This window comes from Mytilus californianus, unplaced genomic scaffold (genome assembly GCF_021869535.1).
Source record: "Mytilus californianus isolate M0D057914Y unplaced genomic scaffold, xbMytCali1.0.p SCAF_13, whole genome shotgun sequence".
In the NCBI taxonomy this organism is placed as follows: Eukaryota; Metazoa; Mollusca; class Bivalvia; order Mytilida; family Mytilidae; genus Mytilus; species Mytilus californianus.
Genome location: NW_026262615.1, coordinates 45406155 through 45430721, shown reverse-complemented (window position 1 = coordinate 45430721; position 24567 = coordinate 45406155). Strand labels below are relative to the sequence as shown.

The 24567-nt window shown below is 31.3% G+C and overlaps 1 protein-coding gene and 1 long non-coding RNA gene across 6 annotated transcripts in view; one reads left to right on the top strand and one right to left on the bottom strand.

Annotated features, from left to right (window-relative positions):
* LOC127723751 (uncharacterized) overlaps window positions 1–24567 on the bottom strand; it is a 99538-nt gene that overhangs the window by 57723 nt on the left and 17248 nt on the right. For all 5 annotated transcript variants that reach the window (XM_052230502.1, XM_052230500.1, XM_052230499.1 and 2 more), the window contains exon 4: window positions 1816–2067. In XM_052230502.1, coding sequence (XP_052086462.1) covers window positions 1816–2043 — 228 coding nt within the window. In that variant the 5' untranslated portion in view covers window positions 2044–2067. The remainder of the gene's footprint in view (window positions 1–1815; window positions 2068–24567) is intronic.
* LOC127723753 (uncharacterized) lies at window positions 12810–15254 on the top strand. The gene is made up of 3 exons (XR_007992238.1): window positions 12810–12840; window positions 13312–13468; window positions 14828–15254. It is a non-coding gene; the product is annotated as an uncharacterized LOC127723753 (long non-coding RNA).

Sequence of the window (24567 nt, the reverse complement as noted above, 5' to 3'; positions counted from 1 at the left end):
GAGACTCATGCTGATTTTTTTGAACCAAAACCGAAAATTTGTGTTCGAAAAAATTTCTATTAACAAACCACAAACACATTTAAATTCTAGTGTCAACAGTACAAAGGTTAAGCTTGTTCCACTAAAGGTCAACTCGTACCTATACATACTAACTGGTATACGTACCTTTGCCAACTGACATTCCATTATAATATTTAATATCCAAATATTTTATGAAGTGTTCTTTGCAAATCTTTATAAAATATCTATTGAATTTCTTTATCAATAGTAACATAGACTTATGTAACATATTGAATTGCTTGTTATATTTGTGCATTACTTTCTATTACAATTCTAATATATAAATTAAATTCCTTTAATTGTGTGATTAGGTGTGTAATCAACTATTTAATCTAATCAATCAATTATGATTGGCATTATATAACTGAACAGCTTGGAATTAATTATAAAAGAGGGGCGAAAGATACCAGAGAGACAGTCAAACTCATAGATTGAAAATAAACTAACAACGCCCTGGTTAAAAAATAAAAAGACAAACAGAAGGCCGTACCTTGACCTATAATGGTTTACTTTTATAAATTGTTACTTGGATGGAGAGTTGCCTCATTGGCACTCATACCACATCTATCTAAATAATAGTACAGAAGACACAACATAGAAAACTAGACTAAGCAACACGAACCCCACCAAAAACATGTGGCACCAATTGTGTTGCTTATGTTATTACAAATCTGGTAAATAGTCTTATTCGGTAGGTCACATTCATGAAAAGGGAAGGGTATTGTAGTTAAGACATAAGGAAAATATCTGATATCATCTGTGAAAAGGTTATTCCATAAGGGTCAACCAACTCGTGATGGCGTTTGTAAAATTTACGAAGGGATGATTTCAACTTCACCATTTGGAAATCTTGGTTTAATAGCTTCCTTGTGAGCAACAATTCTCTATCAAGGAAATCATGATAGGAAATACAAGCCCGGGAATATCGTATCAATTGGGAGATATATACTTCGTATGCAGGCCCTGCTGGAATGTTGCTACATAGAAATGGACAGTTTACAATTAGGAAGCTGAAATCATCTCTTTTGTCGTAAAGTTTTGTTTTCAACCGACCCTCAATTCTAGATGTAAGTCAAGATATGAGGCAGACTTAACTGTATCTATAGTATTCTTTATCTCTAGTTCGATGGGATAGATTCTTCAACATAGTCACCATATTTTGTATTATTTAGTGAGAGAACATCATCTATATAGCGGAACATAAAGTTAATGGATATTGCTAATTTCTTATCTTTCTTCCTAAGAAGTTCCTGTATGAACATCTATCATTAAATAAAATTCCTCATTATCAAAACTCAAGCTAATACATGTAATATGAGTCGTCATCATGCCTGCTAGTCAAATGTAAATAAACACAAAACAAAAACATATCAAAATAAAACAAACATACACTTTGTTTTTTCATTCAATTAGCTGAGGAACAATCAGCTACAAGTTTGTCATTGTGACTTTCTAATTATCTTTTTTTTTACAGATTTCTGAGTTATTCAGTTAAACTTATAAATTTAACTTTTACCAACAATTTAGTGCACTTAAATAAGGTGGTAAAAACTTATGTTGTACATGTTTGCTATTAGAGGCACAAGATGACATAGGTATGAGTTTGCAAACCAAAAATGACATAAAAGAAATGTGGCTGAATAAAAGAACATTTATGTAATCTAAGAGTGACACAAATTTTCTGTAACAGTCATTAAAATTGCTGTTGTCACTCCAATTTACAATCAGATAAATGTAAAATTATTTTTACGTTACCCTGTTGCCTGCAAGAGTTGTTCCATCATCACTACAAGATACTGCTGTCTCTTCAGTACAAGGTTCTGGCTGTATAGTTTCAGACAATATCACCTTATTGTTTCCAATAGCTGGCTGTGAAACCTCAGAAGACTGTTGGACACTAATGCCATCAGACAAATTAACAATTCCTGAATACTGTGATTCATTTGTATCACTAGCTACCTCTGTACTCTGTCCAGGAGACATCAAGTTGGTGATTCCACATGTTGACTAAAGAGATAATGATAACGAATTATAGAATAACTAATCAAAGAATTTAATTAAAGAAAAATATTCAATGAGTGACCAAACAACTTGATCTATAAATCACAATAAGTGCTCGTAGCACATAAATTTAATTTTTTTTTCGGTTACCAGTGAAATTTTTCTATATTTGAATTCTTTGATTAAGTTATTCTTTTTATTACATTTACAATGGGCTTTTTAATGGAATTAAAGAAGAAAATATAAGGAACTGTATCTTTTTCTTAGCATTCACAATTTACTTTCGACAACATCGTAACAACACCTATTTTATTAAACTGGTGATATATATGATTTCCCATGAGAGGACAGCCAGGTGGTGCTGTCCAAGGTCATTGCGGTCGCTTTGTTGTCCGAGGTCATATGTGCATTTTTTTATTAATTTTTGTTGGACTTATTACATTTTTTTCTCGTTATTGTTTAACTTTATGATTGAGGGATATTCTGTAAACTTTCTGTGATGGCTTAAAAATCATGTAGATTTTTTTTATTAACACTGATATTGACCAAAGTGGTAAAAAAATTGGCTGAAAATAATATTGATGAATCGACGTCCGAAAGGAATAATTTTGCCAAAATGGTGAAACATCACACAAAAGAAATTTATAAAATTAAATCAGGAAAGGTTTCTGAAACAGTGGGAAACTATGATTATGATATTAACACTAGAAGTGTAATGAATAGAAGTTCAGACCCAATGGGCATGTCGGCGGGACATGGTATGCTGCGCATGTCTGGGGTCCCTGAAAGTGAAAGTGAAACTATCGGTAGTGAAAATAACAACAGTCCAACAATGAAAGATATGATGGATAAGTTTTCCAGCATGGAAAAATCTCAAACAGAGATTATGGCTAATTTAGCAGTGAACATTCTGCAATTGCAAAATAAATTCAGAGTCGAAGAATGCTAAAACTCATCCACAAAAAGTGTCCGATAAAACTGATGACAGTTACTGTTAGTGATATTCCTGAATTATCAGATATATCAGATGATGATAAGGAATCTGAGGAGGAACAAGAGGACCAAGATGTTGTTTGTTCATTAGACCAAATGTTAGATGAGGTAGATGAAGACTTCTTTTTAGAATTAGAAAAAGAATATGAGGAGGACAAAAAGTTTGGTCCTGAGATTGACATTGCAATGCCAAAACTAGCTGAAACAGCTATTGAGAAACTGTTAAATGACGAGGAGAACCAAAAGTTAACAGAGAATTATTTGGTGCCTGAAAATGGTTAAAAGATAAAGGTATATTTTCATATTAAATATTATATTGCAGTAGATAAAAGTATAAGATAAGATTAAAGTAAAATATAACAAAAAGAAGATCTATGTAATGAACAATAATGGTTTTGAGACTGATGTTGTTTTATTCAACGGTAATATAAATCTGATTATCATGAATTCATGATTAAATGAATGCTTATTCCATTTTTTAGGTAACTCTGGAAAACAGAGAATTATGGAAGATTTTAAAAACCAAAAGAGAAGGAGGTGTGGCTATGCAAAAGGTAATTCAGACATGCAGTTCAGCATTAGTCATGGTACTGAAATTGTGTGAAGTAGACACATCTGTACATAATTTTTATTTGGGGACAACCTGGATGAAAAAGTAGATAAATTAGACAAAGATGACAAAAGGTCAGACAAATTATCTATGGAGTCAGGAGGTGATTTTTTAGGGAAAAGAAAACACAACTGGTCAAAGGACAGTCATTGGGGTCCAGCAAAAGACAAAAACTGGCCAAAAGACAAATTCTGCCCAAAGGACAAATTCTGGGCAAAAAACATAAAGAAACTAAAGAAACCAAAGACAATGAATTTAATGTATCTGTATTAGTACTTGTATGTTAAAGTTATACAATACTCCAGATAATTTTATTGGAGGCCTGATTTCAGTATTTATTCACAACTGGGATTTATTAACTTTGGATAAATGGATAAGAAATGTTTTAACTGGTTATACTATTGAACTAGACAATATACCATTCCAAATAACTATTCCTAAAACAATTGAAATTAATGAACATGAGAGAAATTTAATTCAGAAAGAAATTGAAAAGTTTTTAAGTAAAGAATTTATTGAAAAAGTGTCAAATAATGATACTCGTGGATATTATTCTAATATTTTCATTAGACCAAAAAAGGACGATAGTGTTAGTGTTAATCTCAAATCATTCAATGATAATGTTGTGAAAATACATTTCAAAATGGAAACTTTGCACACTGCTTTTAACAAAATTAAACTAAACCAATATATGGCTTCAGTTGACTTGAAAGATGCGTATTATAGTGTGCCTATACAAGAAAGTCATCTGGCTGTCCTCTCATGTGAAATCTATATCACCAGTTTAATAAAAAATACAATTAATCTTCAAATGTTTTGATTAATCAAAACAGTATTATACCTAACATTATATAGTAGTTACTTGATTTGCTAATACAGAATCATGTGTCATATTTTGTTTCAATGTTTTTTCCAAAAATCGGCAGGAGCGATGAATAACTCTAACAAATTGAAGCCTCCATCAAACAACCCTATTATTCACCAGTGAATAACCCTTGTCATACTCAATGACCACTAATTTACTCCCTTTAAAGTATGACGTCACTTAACATCGGCTGAAAAAAAACAAATATGGCAACGGCCAGGTTAGAAGTCCATCAAGTGATGAAGAAACAAGACCATACAAGACCTGGAAATTCATCTAGTGTCGAGGATATCTCTTGTACAGTGAATTGTTATGGTTCAATTCTGAGTCCTTTGGTCTATGAATAGTTGTCTCATTGACAATCATACACAAGATACAATGATCCCTGTATAAAGCCGACTTCACTGAGCAGAGACGAAAAACTGAGTAACACAATGATAATGCACTTTTATAGGCAAACAGATATCTGGGCCTATACTTTAATATTGTCCTAATAAGAAATTTTTCTATTTACGGTGTGTTGTTCTATCTAAGACCATGATCACATAAGACAGGACATTATATCAGTCAACCAATTGGCAATGGTTAGCTAAAAACTTGTGTAGTATTGATTTTAGTATCCTCATAATTCTGTCTGAGCAGTTTTCACTACAAAAGTCAAAAAGTCTGAAAAGACCAGTTTTTGTCTGAATTTGCATGATTTTTACTCGACATTCTTAATTTGTCTGAATAATTTTTAAAAATTCTTGACATAGTATGAATTTGTCTAATAAGGTTCTTGATTTTCGTTTAGGTCAAAGAATTTGTTCCCATCTTGATTCAAAAACCTTATTCATTTTTTAGAACAACCCAAAAGATGAATTGTGGGGTCCAAAAGAGATACAAGACACCTATTTTCGCTCACCTGACTCTACTTTGGTTTTAGAAATCATGTAAAGATAGATAAAAATCATAAAAGATACCCAAATAATGATTGAGGCCAAATTTTGATTAATATTGGTCCCGTTATTTAATAAAATATCCTGGTGGCCATCTTGAACAGTAAATCGGCAACAAAGTAGCAACACTTGGTCAGCACTTCATAAGGAACATTCATGCCATGTTTTGTTTCATTCCATTCAGTGGTACTCTAACAGAAGACATTTGTATGTATTTCCAATAATGGGTCCTATGTTAAACTAAGCCCCCTCACCCCCTAGCAGCCATCTTGGATCTTGATGGATCGACTGCAAAGTAACAACACTTGGTCAGCAACTCATAAGGAACATTCATGCCATGTTTGGTTCAATTCCATTCAGTGGTTCTCTAAAAGAAGACAATTGTATGTATTTCCCATAGGGTCCTATGTTAAACTAAGTCCCCCGCTGTCGGCCATCTTGGATGATGGATCGGCTGCAAAGTAACAACACTTGGTCAACATCTCATAAGGAAAATTCATGCCATGTTTGGTTCCATTCCATTTATTGGTTCTCTAAAAGAAGACATTTTTCTGTATTTCCCAAAGGGTCCTATGTAAAACTAAGTCCCCCGCTGGCGACCATCTTGGATGATGGATCGGCTACAAAGTAACAACACTTGGTCAGCATCTCATAAGGAAGATTCATGCCATGTTTGGTTTCATTCCATTCAGTGGTTCTCTAAAAGAAGACATTTGTATGTATTTCCCATAGGTCTTTTGTTAAACTAAGTCCCCTGCTGTCGGCCATCTTGGATGATGGACCGACTGCAAAGTATCAACACTTGGTCAGCACCTCATAAGGAACATTCATGCCATGTTTGGTTTCATTCCATTCAGTGGTTCTCTAAAAGAAGACATTTGTATGTATTTCCCATAGGGTCCTATGTTAAACTAAGTCCCCCGCTGGCGGCCATCTTGGATGATGGATCGGCTACAAAGTAACAACACTTGGTCAGAACCTCATAAGGAACATTCATGCCATGTTTGGTTTTGTTCCATTCAGTGGTTCTCTAAAAGAAGACATTTGTATGTATTTCCCATAGCTAGGGTCCTATGTTAAACTAAGTTCCCTGCTGGCGGCCATCTTGGATGATGGATCGGCTACAAAGTAACAACACTTGGTCAGCATCTCATAAGGAACATTCATGCCATGTTTGGTTTCATTCCATTCAGTGGTTCTCTAAAAGAAGACATTTGTATGTATTTCCCATAGGGTCCTATGTTAAACTAAGTCCCCCGCTGGGGGCCATCTTGGATGATGGACCGACTGCAAAGTAACAACACTTGGTCAGCATCTCATAAGGAACATTCATGCCATGTTTGGTTCCATTCCATTTATTGGTTCTCTAAAAGAAGACATTTTTATGTATTTCCCATAGGGTCCTATGTTAAACTAAGTCCCCACTAGCGGCCATCTTGGATGATGGATCGGCTACAAAGTAACAACACATGGTCAGCACCTCATAAGGAACATTCATGCCATGTTTGGTTTCATTCCATTCAGTGGTTCTCTAAAAGAAGTCATTTGTATGCATTTCCCATAGGGTCCTATGTTAAACTAAGTGCCCCGCTGGCGGCCATCTTGGATGATGGATCGGCTACAAAGTAACAACACTTGGTCAGCACCTCATAAGAAACATTCATGCCATGTTTGGTTTCATTCCATTCAGTGGTTCTCTAGAAGAAGTTCAAAATGTAAAAAGTTTACGCCGACGACGGACAACGCCGGACGACGCCGGACGATGGACGACGGACGCCAAGTGATGAGAAAAGCTCACTTGGCCCTTCGCAGGTGAGCTAAAAATTAGCAAATTATTCCATGATTCATTAACTGAATGACTATTTCAACTTCTTCTTTATATATCAATATTATAATTTTTAAGTTTGATAAAACATTGCAAACTCGTCTTGTGAATGAAAGTAACTAATATTTGATGAATTTTACAAATCTACAAAATATAAGTGTGGTGCCATTTATGCTGACTTTGTGTCAAAGTACTTGTAATAATAAATCAATTCCAAATTACAGGGTCCATAACAATTAATCATATATTAATCAGGTATAATTAATGATTAAAATAATTGAGTCAACAATAAGATATTACAATATAATATATATACATTGAGGTCTTAATTATTCAAGTTTTATAAATAATGGTTTTCATAAAATAAATTTCTACACAAACAAAAAAAAAACCACATAGTACCTCTATTTCACAGTGGTGAATATGTGTATGAAAATTACATGTTTATCAAATATCCACTTTCTGACCTAATAGCAGCTGCCAAGCCTTGAAAATTGATATACTTATTTTAAGAATTTTAAAACAAGTACACTGAGGAAGTATATATATATATGCACTATCAGATCTTCTAAGCATGAGTCATATTATGTGCAACTTCAGTTCTTTATAATATTACAAATGCAATTTAAGATAAATACATAAAATTTAAAATGCAAGCTTTTATAAATATAAGTTTTTTACACATTTACTATGATAACCAGCATCACATACAAAAAAATTGCAAATTATTTCATGATTCATTAACTGAATGACTATTTCAACTTCTTATTCTTTATATATCAATATTATAATTTCTAACTTTTATAAAACATTGCAAACTTGTCTTGTGTGAATCAAGGACGTATATATGTTAGTTATACGTCCTTGCTAGTACCAAAATATAGTATGTAAAAAAGAATTTACTGTCAGGTTAACAGTAATATTGTATGTAGAGTAGATGGTCCAAGGACACAGTTATCATCCTATATGGTTTTCGTGGTCAAGAAATATAGTACCTAATCTGGCTAGTGTGAACAGTGTATAACTTTTTTCACTGAATTTTAGACCCCCTTAACATATAATTGTCCATATTTTGTCAGTAATTAAGAGCTGGTAGACTTTTCAATAATTTTTAATATTATTATTCCCAATAGTAGTACACTTCACTGTTAAATTCTAGCTTTTTTTTACCTAGATTAGTTTAACACTTAACTTTGACAGCAATACACCAAACTACATAAAGACCTGTGATTCAGTAAGATAAATATATTACCAAGGTAGCTGTATAGTTTGAAGTTGATTTGAAAAAGTTATAAAAAAAATTAAAGTGTACTATCTGAATTTTGTTCGAAATTGCAAATCCTAGCTTTTTTTACCTAGATTAATTTAGTTCTTAAATACACAGCAATACATCAAACCACATAAATACCTGCGGCCCTTTTCACAAAAGATCTTAAGAGTAAAAATACTCGTAACTCGTAAGTCATACATATTTCAGTATAACTTACGATCAATTTTAATCGTAAGATTTTTTGTGAAAAGAGTCGCTGGGATTCAGTAAGATCAATATATTACTTTGATAGCTGCATAGTTTGATGAAAATCCAAGTTGATTTGAAAAAGTTAATAAACTAGAGGCTCTCAAGAGCCTGTGTCGCTCACCTGTATTTACTGATGCTTTGGAAATCATGTAAAATAAGGTTAAAATCATAATATATAGTATTAGATATTAGATATTATAATGATAACTAAGATAATAACAAAAAACTGCAAAATTTTTGTAAACTTACTAACTCAGGGGCAGCAACCCAACAACGGGTCGTCGGATTCGTCTGAAAATTTCAGGGCAGATAAATCTAAATCTGATGAACATTTTTGCCACCAGCTGTCAGATTTGCTCTATTAAATGCTTTAGTTCCAGAGATATAAACCAAAAACTGCATTTTAACCCTATGTTCTATTTTTAACCAAGTTGGCCATGGTTGGAAGGCGGGGTCATCGGACAAATTTTTTAAACAAGATACCCTAATAATGATTATGGCTAAGTATGGTTAAATTTGTCTCAGTAGTTTTAGAGAAGAAGATTTTTGTAAACGATTACAAGAATTTACAAAAAATTGTTAAAAATTGACTATTAAGAGCAATAACTCTTAAAGGGGTCGACTGACAATTTTGGTCATGACAACTTATTTGTAGATCTTACTTTGCTAAACATTATTGCTGTTTACAGTTTATCTCTATCTATAATAATATTCAAGATAATAACCAAACACTACAAAATTTCTTTAAATTTACCAATTCAGGGGCAGCAACCCAACAACAGGTTGTCAGATTTGTCTGAAAATTTCAGGGCAGATAGATCTTGACCTGATAATCAGTTTTACCCAGTCAGATTTACTCTAAATGCTTTGGTTTCAGAGATATAAGCCAAAATCTACATTTTACCCCTATGTTCTATTTTTAGCCATAGCCGCCATCTTGGTTGGTTGGCGGGGTCATCAGACACATTTTTTTAAACTAGATACTCTAATGATGATTGTGGCCAAGTTTAGTTAAATTTGGCCCAGTGGTTTCAGAGGAGAAGATTTTTGTAAAAAGCTAAAGACGACGGACGAAGTTGATTTGAAAAAGTTACACATAGAATAAAGTGTACTATCTGTTCGAATATAGTCCAAACTGCAAATTCTAGCTTTTTTTTACCTAGTTTAACCCTTAAATTTGACAGCAATACACCAAACTACATAAAGACCTGTGATTCAGTAAGATCAATACATAACCAAGGTAGCTGTATAGTTTGATGAAAATCCAAGTTGATTTGAAAAAGTTATAAAAAAAATTAAAGTGTACTATCTGAATGAATTTTGTTCGAAATTGCAAATTCTAGCTTTTTTGACCTAGATTAATTTAATTCTTTAATTTGACAGCAATACATAAAACTACATAACAACCTTGGATTCAGTAAGATCAATATATTACTAAAGATAGCTGCATAGTTTGATGAAAATCCAAGTTGATTTGAAAAAGTTATACAAAGAATTAAAGTGTACTATCTGAATATAGTTTGAACTGCAAATTCTAGGTTTTTTTTACCTAGATTAGTTTAACCCTTTAATTTGACAGCAATACACCAAACTACATAAAGACCTGTGATTCAGTAAGATAAATATATTACCAAGGTAGCTGTATAGTTTGATGAAAATCCAAGTTGATTTGAAAAAGTTTTAAAAAAGATTAAAGTGTACTATTTGAATTTTGAATACACATAACTACACAATGACCTGTGATTCAGTAAGATCAATATATTACCAAGGTAGCTGCTGTATAGTTTGATGAAAATCCTAGTTGATTTGAAAAAGTTATACAAAGAATTAAAGTGTACTATTTGAATATAGTCTGAACTGCAAATTCTAGCTTTTTTTTACCTAGATTAGTTTAACCCTTTAATTTGACAGCAATACACCAAACTACATAAAGACCTGTGATTCAGTAAGATCAATATATTACCAAGGTAGCTGTATAGTTTGATGAAAATCCAAGTTGATTTGAAAAAGTTAAAAAAAAGATTAAAGTGTACTATCTGAATTTTGTTCGAAATTGCAAATCCTAGCTTTTTTGACCTAGATTAATTTAATTCTTTAATTTGACAGCAATACATAAAACTACATAACAACCTTGGATTCGGTAAGATCAATATATTACTAAAGATAGCTGCATAGTTTGATGAAAATCCAAGTTGATTTGAAAAAGTTATACAAAGAATTAAAGTGTACTATCTGAATATAGTTCGAACTGCAAATTCTAGTTTTTTTTTACCTAGATTAGTTTAACCCTTCAATTTGACAGCAATACACCAAACTACATAAAGACCTGTGATTCAGTAAGATCAATATATTACCAAGGTAGCTGTATAGTTTGATGAAAATCCAAGTTGATTTGAAAAAGTTTTAAAAAAGATTAAAGTGTACCCTACTGAAAATGAGTACGGGATTCCACTGGATTTCCACTGAAATTACACTGGTATTCAGTGGAAAAAAATATTCCGATGGAATCCCATTAGAATTTCATCCAAAACATCTGGAATATTTTTCACACTGTAATTCCAATGGAAAATCAGTGAAATTTCCAATGAAACTTCCAAAGATTTTCCAATTAATTTCCAGTGGAATATTATTGTTTATATTTCAGTGGAGTTTTGATTTAATGCAAATATTCCAGTGGAATTTTGGACTTAGAAATTTAAAGGAATATATACTTCTAATTTAAATTTTTCAAATAATTAAGTGCATGATTATTATGTAAAGGATTTAATTTATAACATATAATTTGCTGGCCTGATAAGAAATTAAATATTATAATCATGATAATATATTGGATGTAATGAATATTTCATAAACCTACATATATACATGTATATGAAACATTTGTTCAAAAAATGTTACATGGTTAAATGTAATATGAAATCACTTGCCTAGTAACAAATGAAAATAATCATTTGGTCTGAAAGACCCCCCCCCCCATATAAAATAAGTAAAATGGTAGCTCCTCAGATGTAGGGTGAATATAATGCATCACCATATAGCCTATGAGTATGACACATTGAAAGGATACATTTTAACCATTAAGTAATAAAATTAAATGTGCAATAATCAGATAATATAAATAAAGAAATGAATATTTTATATCAAATTGGGTTGAGAATAAGATTCTGTTTGATTTAACGAACAAAAACAATTAAGATTCTTTTTGAAAAATGTGCATGGCTCTTAAAAGGGCCGTTTTAAACAGATCTGTTGCAGAAATTATCTTCAGACTGTACGAATTGTTAGGATAACTCCGTTTTTTTCTTCAAGTGACCGTACTGGCAACTGCCCTGCACTACAGTCTACATGTATACAATAATATAATTATTTCTCCTTTGACTTCATCATGTTCATTAACTGTTACTGGTCTACTGTTCTTTTGATTAAAGTGAACGGCTTTCATTTTCCAAATTGTTCTATAAACTGTTTCGGTATCTTAACTTTGTCGGTGTGATGAATTTTTCATCATTTTCATGTCCTGAACTCGGCACTGAAACTCGGGTCATATAAGTTAATCTATAGAAACATTTCACATATAATCCGCTCCAATCAATTGTACGCTAATTGTCAGTGTTTTGGCATAATTTGAGCAGAAAATTCGTGTAACTGTAGTCTATAATGTTGTTTTTCAACACACATGTTTACATTCATGGAGGCTGCCATTTTTTTCTACCAGACTATATATATAACCGCTGATTTGATTGGATAACTCTATTTCCGGGATTTCCGATCGGCCAATCAGATAGTCGTTATCATTAATACACGGAATGTGTTCAAATTTGAAACTAAAAATATTGTACGAGTATGTATCCTGTCCAGCATTGTCCAGCTGTGATTACATTAATCATGTTAATAATAATTAATACTCAACAACCTTCGATAAATAAAGAAATAGACATTAAAGGCAGAACATTTAGTTATGACATTAGCTGTTGAACCAAGAATTTTAATGAGACGATCTGATGTAGGGCAGACGTACAGCAGATACAGGTAATTTTTAAGAGATTTTACATTTGATTTTTACATCATGAATATTTTTAATTAAAATGAAAAAAAAAGATATACACCCCCTTTAGTTTCATTCATGGGCTCTGTTAGTTCACACTTTGAGGATGACCATTTGGTGTTCTGAAAAGGGGGAGGTGGGAATGTAATAATAATTTTATTATTCAATATTGAATTACATTGTGTGCCTTCACAATCAAGGAAAGATGTTTACAGTTTACTACACAATGTCAGGCACATTCAACTTAATTTTGTCATGTTCTGATTTGGATGGACATGCAACACAAAAAATCCCTAAAGGTTAATATTGTGTTTTAGAGTCTTTATACTTAACTGAAAGAAGCTTCTTAATTATATATGTACATTGTATGATAAATATCAGTAATATATGATGCATACAGGTCATGACCAGAAAATAAAAATTATTAATAAAATGTTTTTACATTTTTTTTTTAGGTTGTCCATATATTAAAAGGGATTGATCATGGTGAAGGTACAAAGCTGCAAAAATGGTGACTGTGCATTGATCAATATCCACTCAATAATATGAAAACACGATGAAAACAAACGAACCAGCAGCAGAAAAGAAATTTGAGTATAAGATTATTGAAAGGTACTTATTGAATTATTTTTTCATCCTTCCCACACTTGAAATAAAAATACATTAATCATGTTAATCATTCACATCTATAAGCTGTAAACACATCTCAAAAACATTGATCTGATCATCATGCACAATTATTAATCATGGCTATTATGTGAACAAAATGAGGTGTCTGGTATGCTTCAACCAGATAGTAAACCAACAACAAACACAACACAAAGGGAAAGATAATATGAGGCTAAATAAAAATATATGCGTGGTTCCAATTACCTTACCTACCTTTTTTTTTAGTCTAAACAATAGCCTACCCTAAAGATTTTTTTGTCATTTTTCAGTAAGTACTGTTTAAGTCAGAATGTTGCTCCCATAGACATGATAGACTCAATGTAAAAAAAACATAAAATAAAAAAAATTCTTACCTACCTACCCTAATTTTTTTTTAAATGTAACTGGAACCACACATACCATACACTATACGTATAGTGTCTTGAAATATGAAATTTATTTGTATGAGGCTAAGAAACGGGGGGAAATGCGAGGTTTACCGAGCATTTCCCCCTGTTTCGTGCCGAATACAAATAAATTTCATATTTCAAGACACTCTTTATACTGCAATCGATAAAAAACATAAAAAATAAAATAAAATACGTAACAAATTTATTGTTAAAAAAAAGTGTTTGGAATTTCCCTCTTGGGGTACCATTGTTGGGTATTTCCCTATAAGCGTAGTAACTCATAAAGTCCAGGCGATAAGACATTGACATTTTTAGTAATTAGAAAGAGAAAATAAACTAATTTAATAGTATTTAATAAATATGGTATGTAAATTACGAATTTCAAGACATAACAAGTTTAAATTTACAAAAGTTTGACAATTGTTACTACACGTTGTCATGGTTGTGACGTGACGTTGTTGATGAAATACAGTAGTTCCGGTAAGTAAGCGTGGCTAATAGGTTAGTTGAGGTCATTGACGTATAAAGCTAACGTTTATACGTATAGCTTTATCTGTATAGTAAAATAGCTGATTGCAGTATAAACTATTTTATTTGGCTTTGAGAGACACCTGATCCATGAACAATAAAAGTCTATTTTGATAAAAAGAGATGTGTGTTATAAGTCTAAGAGACAGCAACCCAACAACTATAGCCAAAGATATCTAGAGAACACATAGTCTTCAATAATAGACATACATGTGTCTAAATTGCTCTTAGTGTATAAATGTTGTGAATAAATTACACACAAACACAAATAAAATATGCCAGTAACATATATTTTTGAATAATTGCAGACTGGAGCATGGTATTGTAATGTTATTTTAATGCAAAATTCTATGCATGTTATGATGTATGATTTTTTTTCTTTCAGATTAATCAATGAAGACTTAATGGAACAGGATTGGAATGCAGAAACTTTGGACTTAATTCATGAATAATATCAATTGATGATGAAGAAAACTGACCAAACTGACAAAGTATTTCGTATGCATGTAAACTGGACATTTTTGTTTGTTTAATGCACAATAAACAAATTTGTAAATTTGAAAATTAAAACCATTTGTGAAAGATTTCCAAAGAGGACCAAAAGTTACCATGGACTTATGAATGATTTAATCAGAAAAATGATTTACATGTACAATTAAGTAAATACATCTTTGACTAAAAAATGATAATTTATCAACGTTAATATTTTAAAGAGGTTGATCTTTTCGTTTAAAAGGTCTTAAATGTGGATGATGTATAAACTGTTGTAATTTCTTTAATTGTTGACTTGCATTAAAATGGTTATTGTCTTATTTCAAGTTTTCTTATTAATTCATTCAAAAATAAGCAGTGCATGCAAAATGATATCTAACATTTCAGTGGAATTGTCAATTTCCATTGAAATATCACTGGTTTTCTTTGGTTGATTGTTACAATTTCCAATGGAATTACCACTGGTATCCCAGTAGAAAACAATAAATGTCCAGTGGGAAAACAATGGTATTCCAACGAAGTTTTCACTGGTATTCCAATGGAATTTCCACTGTATTCCACTCGAGTATTCACCGGAATCCCACTGGATATTCCACTGATATCCCAATGGAAAACAATGAATGTCCAATGAAAATCCCGACCAAATTTCCCAGTGGTAATACAGTGGTATTCCAATGGAACTCTGATGGAACTCCACTGGTATTTTCAGTGAAATCCCACTTTACATTTTCAGTAGGGTACTATCTGAATTTTGAATACACATAACTGTACACAATGACCTGTGATTCAGTAAGATCAATATATTACCAAGGTAGCTGCTGTATAGTTTGATGAAAATCCTAGTTAATTTGAAAAAGTTATACAAAGAATTAAAGTGTACTATCTGAATATAGTCTGAACTGCAAATTCTAGCTTTTTTTTACCTAGATTAGTTTAACCCTTAAATTTGACAGCAATACACCAAACTACATAAAGACCTGTGATTCAGTAAGATCAATATATTACTAAGGTAGCTGTATAGTTTGATGAAAATCCAAGTTGATTTGAAAAAGATAAAAAAAAAGATTAAAGTGTACTATCTGAATTTTGTTCGAAATTGCAAATCCTAGCTTTTTTGACCTAGATTAATTTAATTCTTAAATACACAGCAATACACCAAACTACATAAATACCTGGGATTCAGTAAGATCAATATATAACCAAGGTAGCTGTATAGTTTGATGAAAATCCAAGTTGATTTGAAAAAGTTATAAAAAAAATTAAAGTGTACTATCTGAATGAATTTTGTTCGAAATTGCAAATTCTAGCTTTTTTGACCTAGATTAATTTAATTTTTAAATTTGACAGCAATACACAAAACTACATAACAACCTGGGATTCAGTAAGATCAATATATTACTAAGATAGCTGCATAGTTTGATGAAAATCCAAGTTGATTTGAAAAAGCTATACAAAGAATTAAAGTGTACTATGTGAATATAGTCCGAACTGCAAATTCTAGCTTTTTTTTACCTAGATTAGTTTAACCCTTCAATTTGACAGCAATACACCAAACTACATAAAGACCTGTGATTCAATAAGATCAATATATTACCAAGGTAGCTGTATAGTTTCATGAAAATCCTAGTTGATTTGAAAAAGTTATTAAAAAAATTAAAGTGTACTATCTGAATTTTGTTTGAAATTGCAAATCCTAGCTTTTTTTACCTAGATTAATTTAATTCTTAAATTTGACAGCAATACACCAAACTACATAACAACCTGGGATTCAGTGAGATCAATATATTACTAAGATAGCTATATAGTTTGATGAAAATCCAAGTTGATTTGAAAAAGTTATACAAAGAATTAAAGTGTACTATCTGTTCGAATATAGTCCAAACTGCAAATTCTAGGTTTTTTTTACCTAGTTTAACCCTTAAATTTGACAGCAATACACCAAACTACATAAAGACCTGTGATTCAGTAAGATCAATATATAACCAAGGTAGCTGTATAGTTTGATGAAAATCCTAGTTGATTTGAAAAAGTTATAAAAAAAATTAAAGTGTACTATCTGAATGAATTTTTTTCGAAATTGCAAATTTTAGCTTTTTTTACCTAGATTAATTTAATTCTTAAATTTGACAGCAATACACAAAACTACATAACAATCTGGGATTCGGTTAGATCAATATTTTACTAAGACAGCTGCATAGTTTGATGAAAATCCAAGTTGATTTGAAAAAGTTATACAAAGAATTAAAGTGTACTATATATATCTGAATATAGTCCGAACTGCAAATTCTAGTTTTTTTTTACCTAGATTAGTTTAACCCTTTAATTTGACAGCAATACACCAAACTTCATAAAGACCTAGATAGCTGCTGTATAGTTTGATGAAAATCCAAGTTGATTTGAAACAGTTAAAAAAAAAATTAAAGTGTACTATCTGAATTTTGTTCGAAATTGCAAATCCTAGCTTTTTTGACCTAGATTAATTTAATTCTTAATGATACGCATGCGCCAAAAGATATGGCAGTGAAAATTTTCAGGCTAAAATTTATAGTGATTTTTGGATTTTAAGAATGATCAGTGCCACGCCGTAAAAAGAAACTAGAAGTAGAGCACAAAAGTCGTCGGATCAATGAAGTTTTAGTGATAAAAGATTTTGTACACAAGCAAAAGACAAGGTACATTTAAATAATAGTGAACACAATTCAAGTACAAGTACTAGTTAAGGCAATGACATAAACACCGACATGAATAGTTCTAGTCAATACACACCTATGGCTAGTACGCCAAATATGAACTATCCACAAAACTTTTCATCTTTTCCACCACAATCTATACCCCCCTATATACCACCTCCAATTTCACCTAGCATTGAAATGTCCCTGAAAGAACTTTGCCAGAAAATGTCAAATGTAGAAATGAAATTAACAAAATTAGATCGAATTGAGGAGCGTTTAGAAACCATGGATAAACAATTTAGGTATGTAGATTCTGAAGTATGTGCCTGTAAACAGAGACTTAATACGCTCGAACAAAGCGCACAATTTCTATCGAATGTACATGATGAATATGAAATATTAAAAGGACGCATAGATACCCTCACAAGTGGTATTGAATCAACAAAAAGCTTAAATAACAAGGTACTAGACATTGAAACGCAAAGTTTAGAATATAACTTGTTGTTTTTTTCAATTGACGAAGAACCAATTGTAGAAGAGAAAGAGGAAAATAAAGTAACAGATAGTAAGGAGGCTGGTCATGTGATAGGGGAGTCACTTCGAGATAATGAATACTGTATGGAAAACATTTTGAAATTTTTGGAGAAGGAAATGAAATTTGAAGATGCAAAATTTTAACCTTTAAAATGGAAAAGGCGTACCGTCTCGGGAGATGTAAAGATGGGGCGTATAAACCGAGGCCAATAGTGGTGAGATTTAGCAGTTTGTCTGATAGGTCAAAAGTGAAAAATGCATCAAGAAGATTAAAGGACACGAAATTTGGTATAAAACCTCAAAACCCTCGTGAAATAGTCGAACGATGGAGAAAACTTGTCCCTATAATGTTAAAAGAGCGGAAAAGGAAGAAAACGACATATATTGTGGGTGACAAATTGTACGTTAACGGAGAATTATGGGAAGGATAGGAAAAAGCAGAGTGTGATGAGAATTTGCCTGATTTACGGAAAGATGTTATTAGTATCTGTTCTTGGAATATTTCTAAAGGTTTAGTTCGAAAATTGTCTGATCCAAAGTTTCTACAAATATAGTGCTTAAATATGATGTGTTGTGTTTATATGAATGTTGGGTCAAGTGCCCAGAGCAGTCTGAAATAAAGGATTATAGTAAAAAACACGTCTAGAGCAAAGTGTAATGGCGGGGGTATAGTGATATTCTTTAAGAAATGGCTGAATCAATATATTGAAATAATAAAATGTGAAGCAGATTGTATGATTTGGTTTAAATTTGATAAATGTATTATGCCAAATAGCATAAATTTATATGTATGTGCAATTTATATGCCTCCAGATATAAATGTGTATTATAAAAAATATGATATAGACGTTTTTTGAAGTATTACAAGAACAGATCGAACATTTCTCAAACTTAGAGACTGTTGCAGTGATAGGCGACCTAACGGAAGAGTTGGAAGAGAGAAAGACTTTATTGAAGGTGATATTTTGAATAAACAATTAGTAGGTAACATACAGTTTGTTGATTATATAAGTGATAGTAGTCTCCGAGATAGAATTACAGAAGACGTAAAGGCCCCTAATAGTTTTGGGCGGCAAATATTAGAACTGTGTAAATCATCTGGTTTTAAGAATATGTAACGGACGATATGGTGTTGATAGTGGTAAAATTACATTCCAAAATAAAAACGGTTTAATTGACTATTTATTAATGTCACATGATAGTATTGATTATTTGATCAGGGGTGTGGAAATGCCATGCCCGACTCGTACATTTGACCAACCGGACAAGCAATTTTTTGTGTCTTTGTTGTCTGTGGACAAGTAAAAAAAATGTTGCTTGACAACGTCACATTGTTTATTTATATTATCATATAAATAAAAGTCCTCAAAATTCATTCATAAAAGTAGAAAAAATATAAAATAACAAGACGAAAGCAACATGTTTTAGTAAAACAACATCAATGATCAATAATTAGATCGATTACCAAACAACAAAAAATAAGTATGCGGACCCGGGTTTCATTAATATTCTGTAATATTTTCCAATTGACCCGGGATCGTTGATCAGGTTATAGCAACGGTAAACCGGAAATGATCATTATCAATTTCGAGCACCGATTTCTCAGTCAAGTTGGATAACCATTGGATACACTACAAAAGTCAAAAAGTTTGAAAAGACCAGTTTTTGTCTGAATTTGCATGAATTTTTACTCGACATTCTTAATTTGTCTGAATAATTTTTAAAAATTCTTGACTTAGTATGAATTTGTCTAATAAGGTTCTTAATTTTTCTTGACAAGTGTCTTGACAGTATGAACAGAATGTAGGACAGAAAGTCATAGGACAAAAAGTCACGGACAAAAAGTCACGGACGAAAGTCACAGGACAAAAAGTCACAATTCAGTTTTGAGATTATTTTTCTCTGAACAAGAAAACACTAATTTTAAAAATACATTTTTAAAATTTTTTATTGAACTATAATATATGAAGCAACTTTGTAATTAAAATTTATTCAATAAATATCAATGATGATCAAATAATTGTTATGATAACAAAATGTCAAAGTGGTTTGGCACTTAAATGGCTTCATGGTGCCAAGAAATATATTATTTGCATGATTAAAATTTAATAATTTTTCATTTATCAAGGCTTATGAACAATTTTCTGAACTTAAAAATGAATAAATGTAAAAAAAGAAATTATTTGAAGATCTTTCTCTTATATATTCAAACAATTGTCAATAAATTATTTGTGACTTTTTGTCCTGTGACTTTTTGTCCTATCCAATTTGTGACTTTATGTCCTGTGACTTTTTGTCCTGTGACTTTCTGTCCGTTTACCTATGAACATTGTCTTAAAATTTCTCGACACTTCCTGTATCATCTGATAAGAGTCTCGATTAGTCTCGACCAATTCTTGACTGTCTTAAATTTGTCTCGATCTGTCTTGACATATTCTTGACATTCTTAATAATGTCTGAATATGTCTCGACATATTCTTGACATTCTAAATAATGTCTGAATATGTCTCGACACATTCTTGACAGTCTTAAATATGTCTTGACACTATCTCAACAGTATAAAATTCGCCTGAAATGTGAACAGACTTATTCAGCACTGTTTATGACATTCTATTGCTGTTGTATACTCCTTTTTATTATGGCTAAACTAAACTTTGAAGAATCAAGGATTAATTTGGTATAGTAAGATACCCTTTTGGTGCAACTAAGTTGGAATACCCCGAATAATCCCCCATGTAGTTTAATTTTGATTTATTTTTATAAAACATTTAAGTAATTGTTTTCACTTGGAATATAAGTCGAAGGTATTGACAAACAGCATTTAGATTTTTGCCGTTCGCAAAACTGCCAGTCAAATTTGCTTTACTAAAATAGGTGTCTTGTATCTCTTTTGGACCCCACAATTCATCTTTTGGGTGTGTGTGTGGCTAAAAAAAGAGGGGGGGGCTTTCGTTTAGGTCAAAGAATTTGTTCCCATCTTGATTCAAAAACCTTATTTATTTTTTAGAACAACCCAAAAACATTTTTTATTCAAATTTGAGTGTTGAATTTTATAATTTTTTAACAAAAATAAATATTTGTGATAACTCCTTCCTGAAAAAAAAAATGTTTAGATCTATATTATGCATGTCTGTTTGAGAACCATTTCATAAGACCGATGATTTCTATAGAAATCATTGATGGGACCCATTGTAAATACATTTTTTTTATTATTCCTGGAGTAGATAATAATTTTCTTTTAATCTTTGGGATTTATTCAATTTGTTTTTATGTTGAAATAATTAACTTCATAATTTTGATGAAGAAAATCCATTTCAATTCAATTTTTTTTCATCAAAATTATGATTTTCATTTTCTTCTATCAACAAACTTTTTAAATTGTAGTGGCATGGTCGGTCAACTGATAAGTTGTATGGCTGATTACAGGTAAAGCAATAACTTCTATTTGACAGTTGCGTGTACTCTGGGGTGTGGAATACCTTAGTTTTATGGGGAACATCCTGTCCATGTGTAATACTTAATATATTCCAACAGATGACATTACACAAATTTTTCTTCTGTTAAATGAATGATTTGTATATCATCATAATTTGCTATTTATATAAACCACATTTTGGTATAATAATTATTTACCATATCAACATTGAATATTATGAATGTAGAATGAAATATGTCTACAGTATGATTGGTTTGAATCATTTAATTTATAAGATTTAGGAATCAAAATTTGTAATTATTTAAAAACCCACATTGAAATTGTTTTATATCAACACACCCACATTTGAATTATTTTATACTTTAGATTTCATAGCCATATTTGCATTTGTAAAAATATCAGAGACATATATACACATATTTATATATGTCTCTGAAAATATTTATATACCCAATTTTCAATTATTTTACATGCCCAACTTTTATTTTTGTTGTAAAGAAGTGTAACTTGAAACAACAGTATATCATATAAAGAGAAATAAAGATTAAAGTTATATCATGAATATTGGTCATGATTTGTAAAACTCAGACCTGTCAAGTAAATTTAAGACACGATTCAAAATGTTCAGAATATGTCAAGCCATACTGAGAAAAAATAAGAATGTCGAGAATATGTCGAGAAATTTCAAGACAGTATTCAAATGTCAAGAATTTGTCAAGAAATTTTAAGACCATATTCAGAATGTCGAGAATATGTCGAGTAAATTTCATACAAATTTAATATAAATGAGAATTTGTCAAGAAAAATTAAGACACAAGTCATACTTTTGGAGAATGTCGAGTAAAAGTTCATGCAAATTAAGACAAAAACTGGTCTTTTCAGACTTTTAGACTTTTGTAGTGATAGGTCATCGCTTGGAAGTTGAACTTAGTTATGGAATACGACAACTTAAACGAGATAAAACTCCTGGATTTGACAACATACTAAATGAATACCTAATTATTGGTAAAGCTGCACTGACACAAGTCCTGTGTAAACTATTTAATAACATTTTAAATACTGGAAATTTCCCACAGATGTGGGTTAAAAGCATTATGGTTCCTGTGTTTAAGAAGGGGGATGTGGATGATCCCAAAAACTATTGTGGTATTTCGTTGGTTTCATTTATTGGGAAGCTGTTTACTTCCATCATAAATACTCGACTGTTGAAATGGTGTGAGAGAAACAACGTACTTACAGATGCACAATACGGTTTCCGCCCTGGCCTTGGAACTACAGATGCTATCTTTGCCCTTCATTCAATAATAACAAATAGTTTAAGAAAAGGGAAAAGTTTGTATTGTTGTTTTATAGATTATAGTCGAGCTTTCGACAGTGTAACACATTTTAAATTGTGGCTAAAATTAATAAGATATGGTATTACAGGGAAGTTATTTAATGTAATTAAATCAATGTATATGAATTTGAAATCATGTGTTAAGATGAATGGTAAATTATCTGAATTTTTTTAATGCACTGTTGGCCTTATGCAAGGGGAATCTTTATCTCCTCTTTTGTATTCTTTATATGTAAATGACATGGAAATGGAGTTAATAAATCAAAATTGTAAACCTTATGAGCTTAAAATGTTAAATTTATATCTTCTGATGTATGCAGATGATATGGTTTTATTCAGTGAAAATATACAAGATTTACAGCATATTATTGATAGTGTCAACACTTACTCAAATGAAAACAATTTATATATTAATTTTACAAAAACAAAGATTGTAATTTTCAGAAATAGGGGTAAGCCTTAACAGGAAGAAAAATGGTTTTTAAATGGCGATACCATTGATATTTGTAATGAGTTTATGTATTTAGGCTTACTTTTTTATTACACTGGTAATTTTGTTGACACACAAAAGAGATTGTCAGAACAAGGAAAAAAAGCGGTATATAGTATGTTTAATAAAATACAGGATGACTATTATAACCATGAAACATCATTGACTTTATTTGAAACTTATGTTGCAAGTATTTTGAACTATGGCTGTGAAATTTGGGGGTATCATAAGGCACCAGATATTGAAAGGGTTCATATGTATTTTTTGAAACGTATACTGAAAGTAATAAAGAGTACTGTTAATAACATGGTATATTGTGAACTGGGTAGAATACCTATGTGTATAGAGAGAGAATACAGAATGGTAAAATATTGGATAAAATTATTATGTACTGATAATTGCATATTGAAAAATTGTTATGATGAAATGTTTAGTAGCTGTAATAACTAGAGGCTCTAAAGAGCCTGTGTCGCTCACCTTGGTCTATGTGCATATAAAACAAAGGACACAGATGGATTCATGACAAAATTGTGTTTTGGCGATGGTGATGTGTTTGTAGATCTTACTTTACTGAACATTCTTGCTGCTTACAATTATCTATATCTATAATGAACTTGGCCCAGTAGTTACAGTGGAAAATATTTTGTAAAAATTTACAAAAATTTACAAAATTTATGTAAATTGTAAAAAAAATGACTATAAAGGGCAATAACTCCTTAAGGGGTCAATTGATAATTTTGGTTCTATGACTTATTTGTAGATCTTACTTTGCTGTACATTATTGCTGTTTACAGTTTATCTCTATCTATAATAATATTCAAGATAATAACCAAAAGCTGCAAAATTTTCTTAAAATTACCAATTCAGGGGCAGCAACCCAACAACGTGTTGCCTGATTGGTCTGAAAATTTCAGGGCAGATAGATCTTGACCTAATGAACAATTTTTTTCTGTCAGATTTGCTCTAAAGGCTTTGGTTTCAGAGATATGAGCCAAAAACTGCCTTTTTCCCTATGTACTATTTTTTAGCCATGTCGGCCATCTTGTTTCGTGGGCGGGGTCATCGGACACATTTTTTAAACTAGATGCCCTAATGATGATTGCGGACAAGTTTGGTTAAATTTGTCTTAGTAGTTTCAGAGAAGAAGATTTTTGTAAAAGATTAC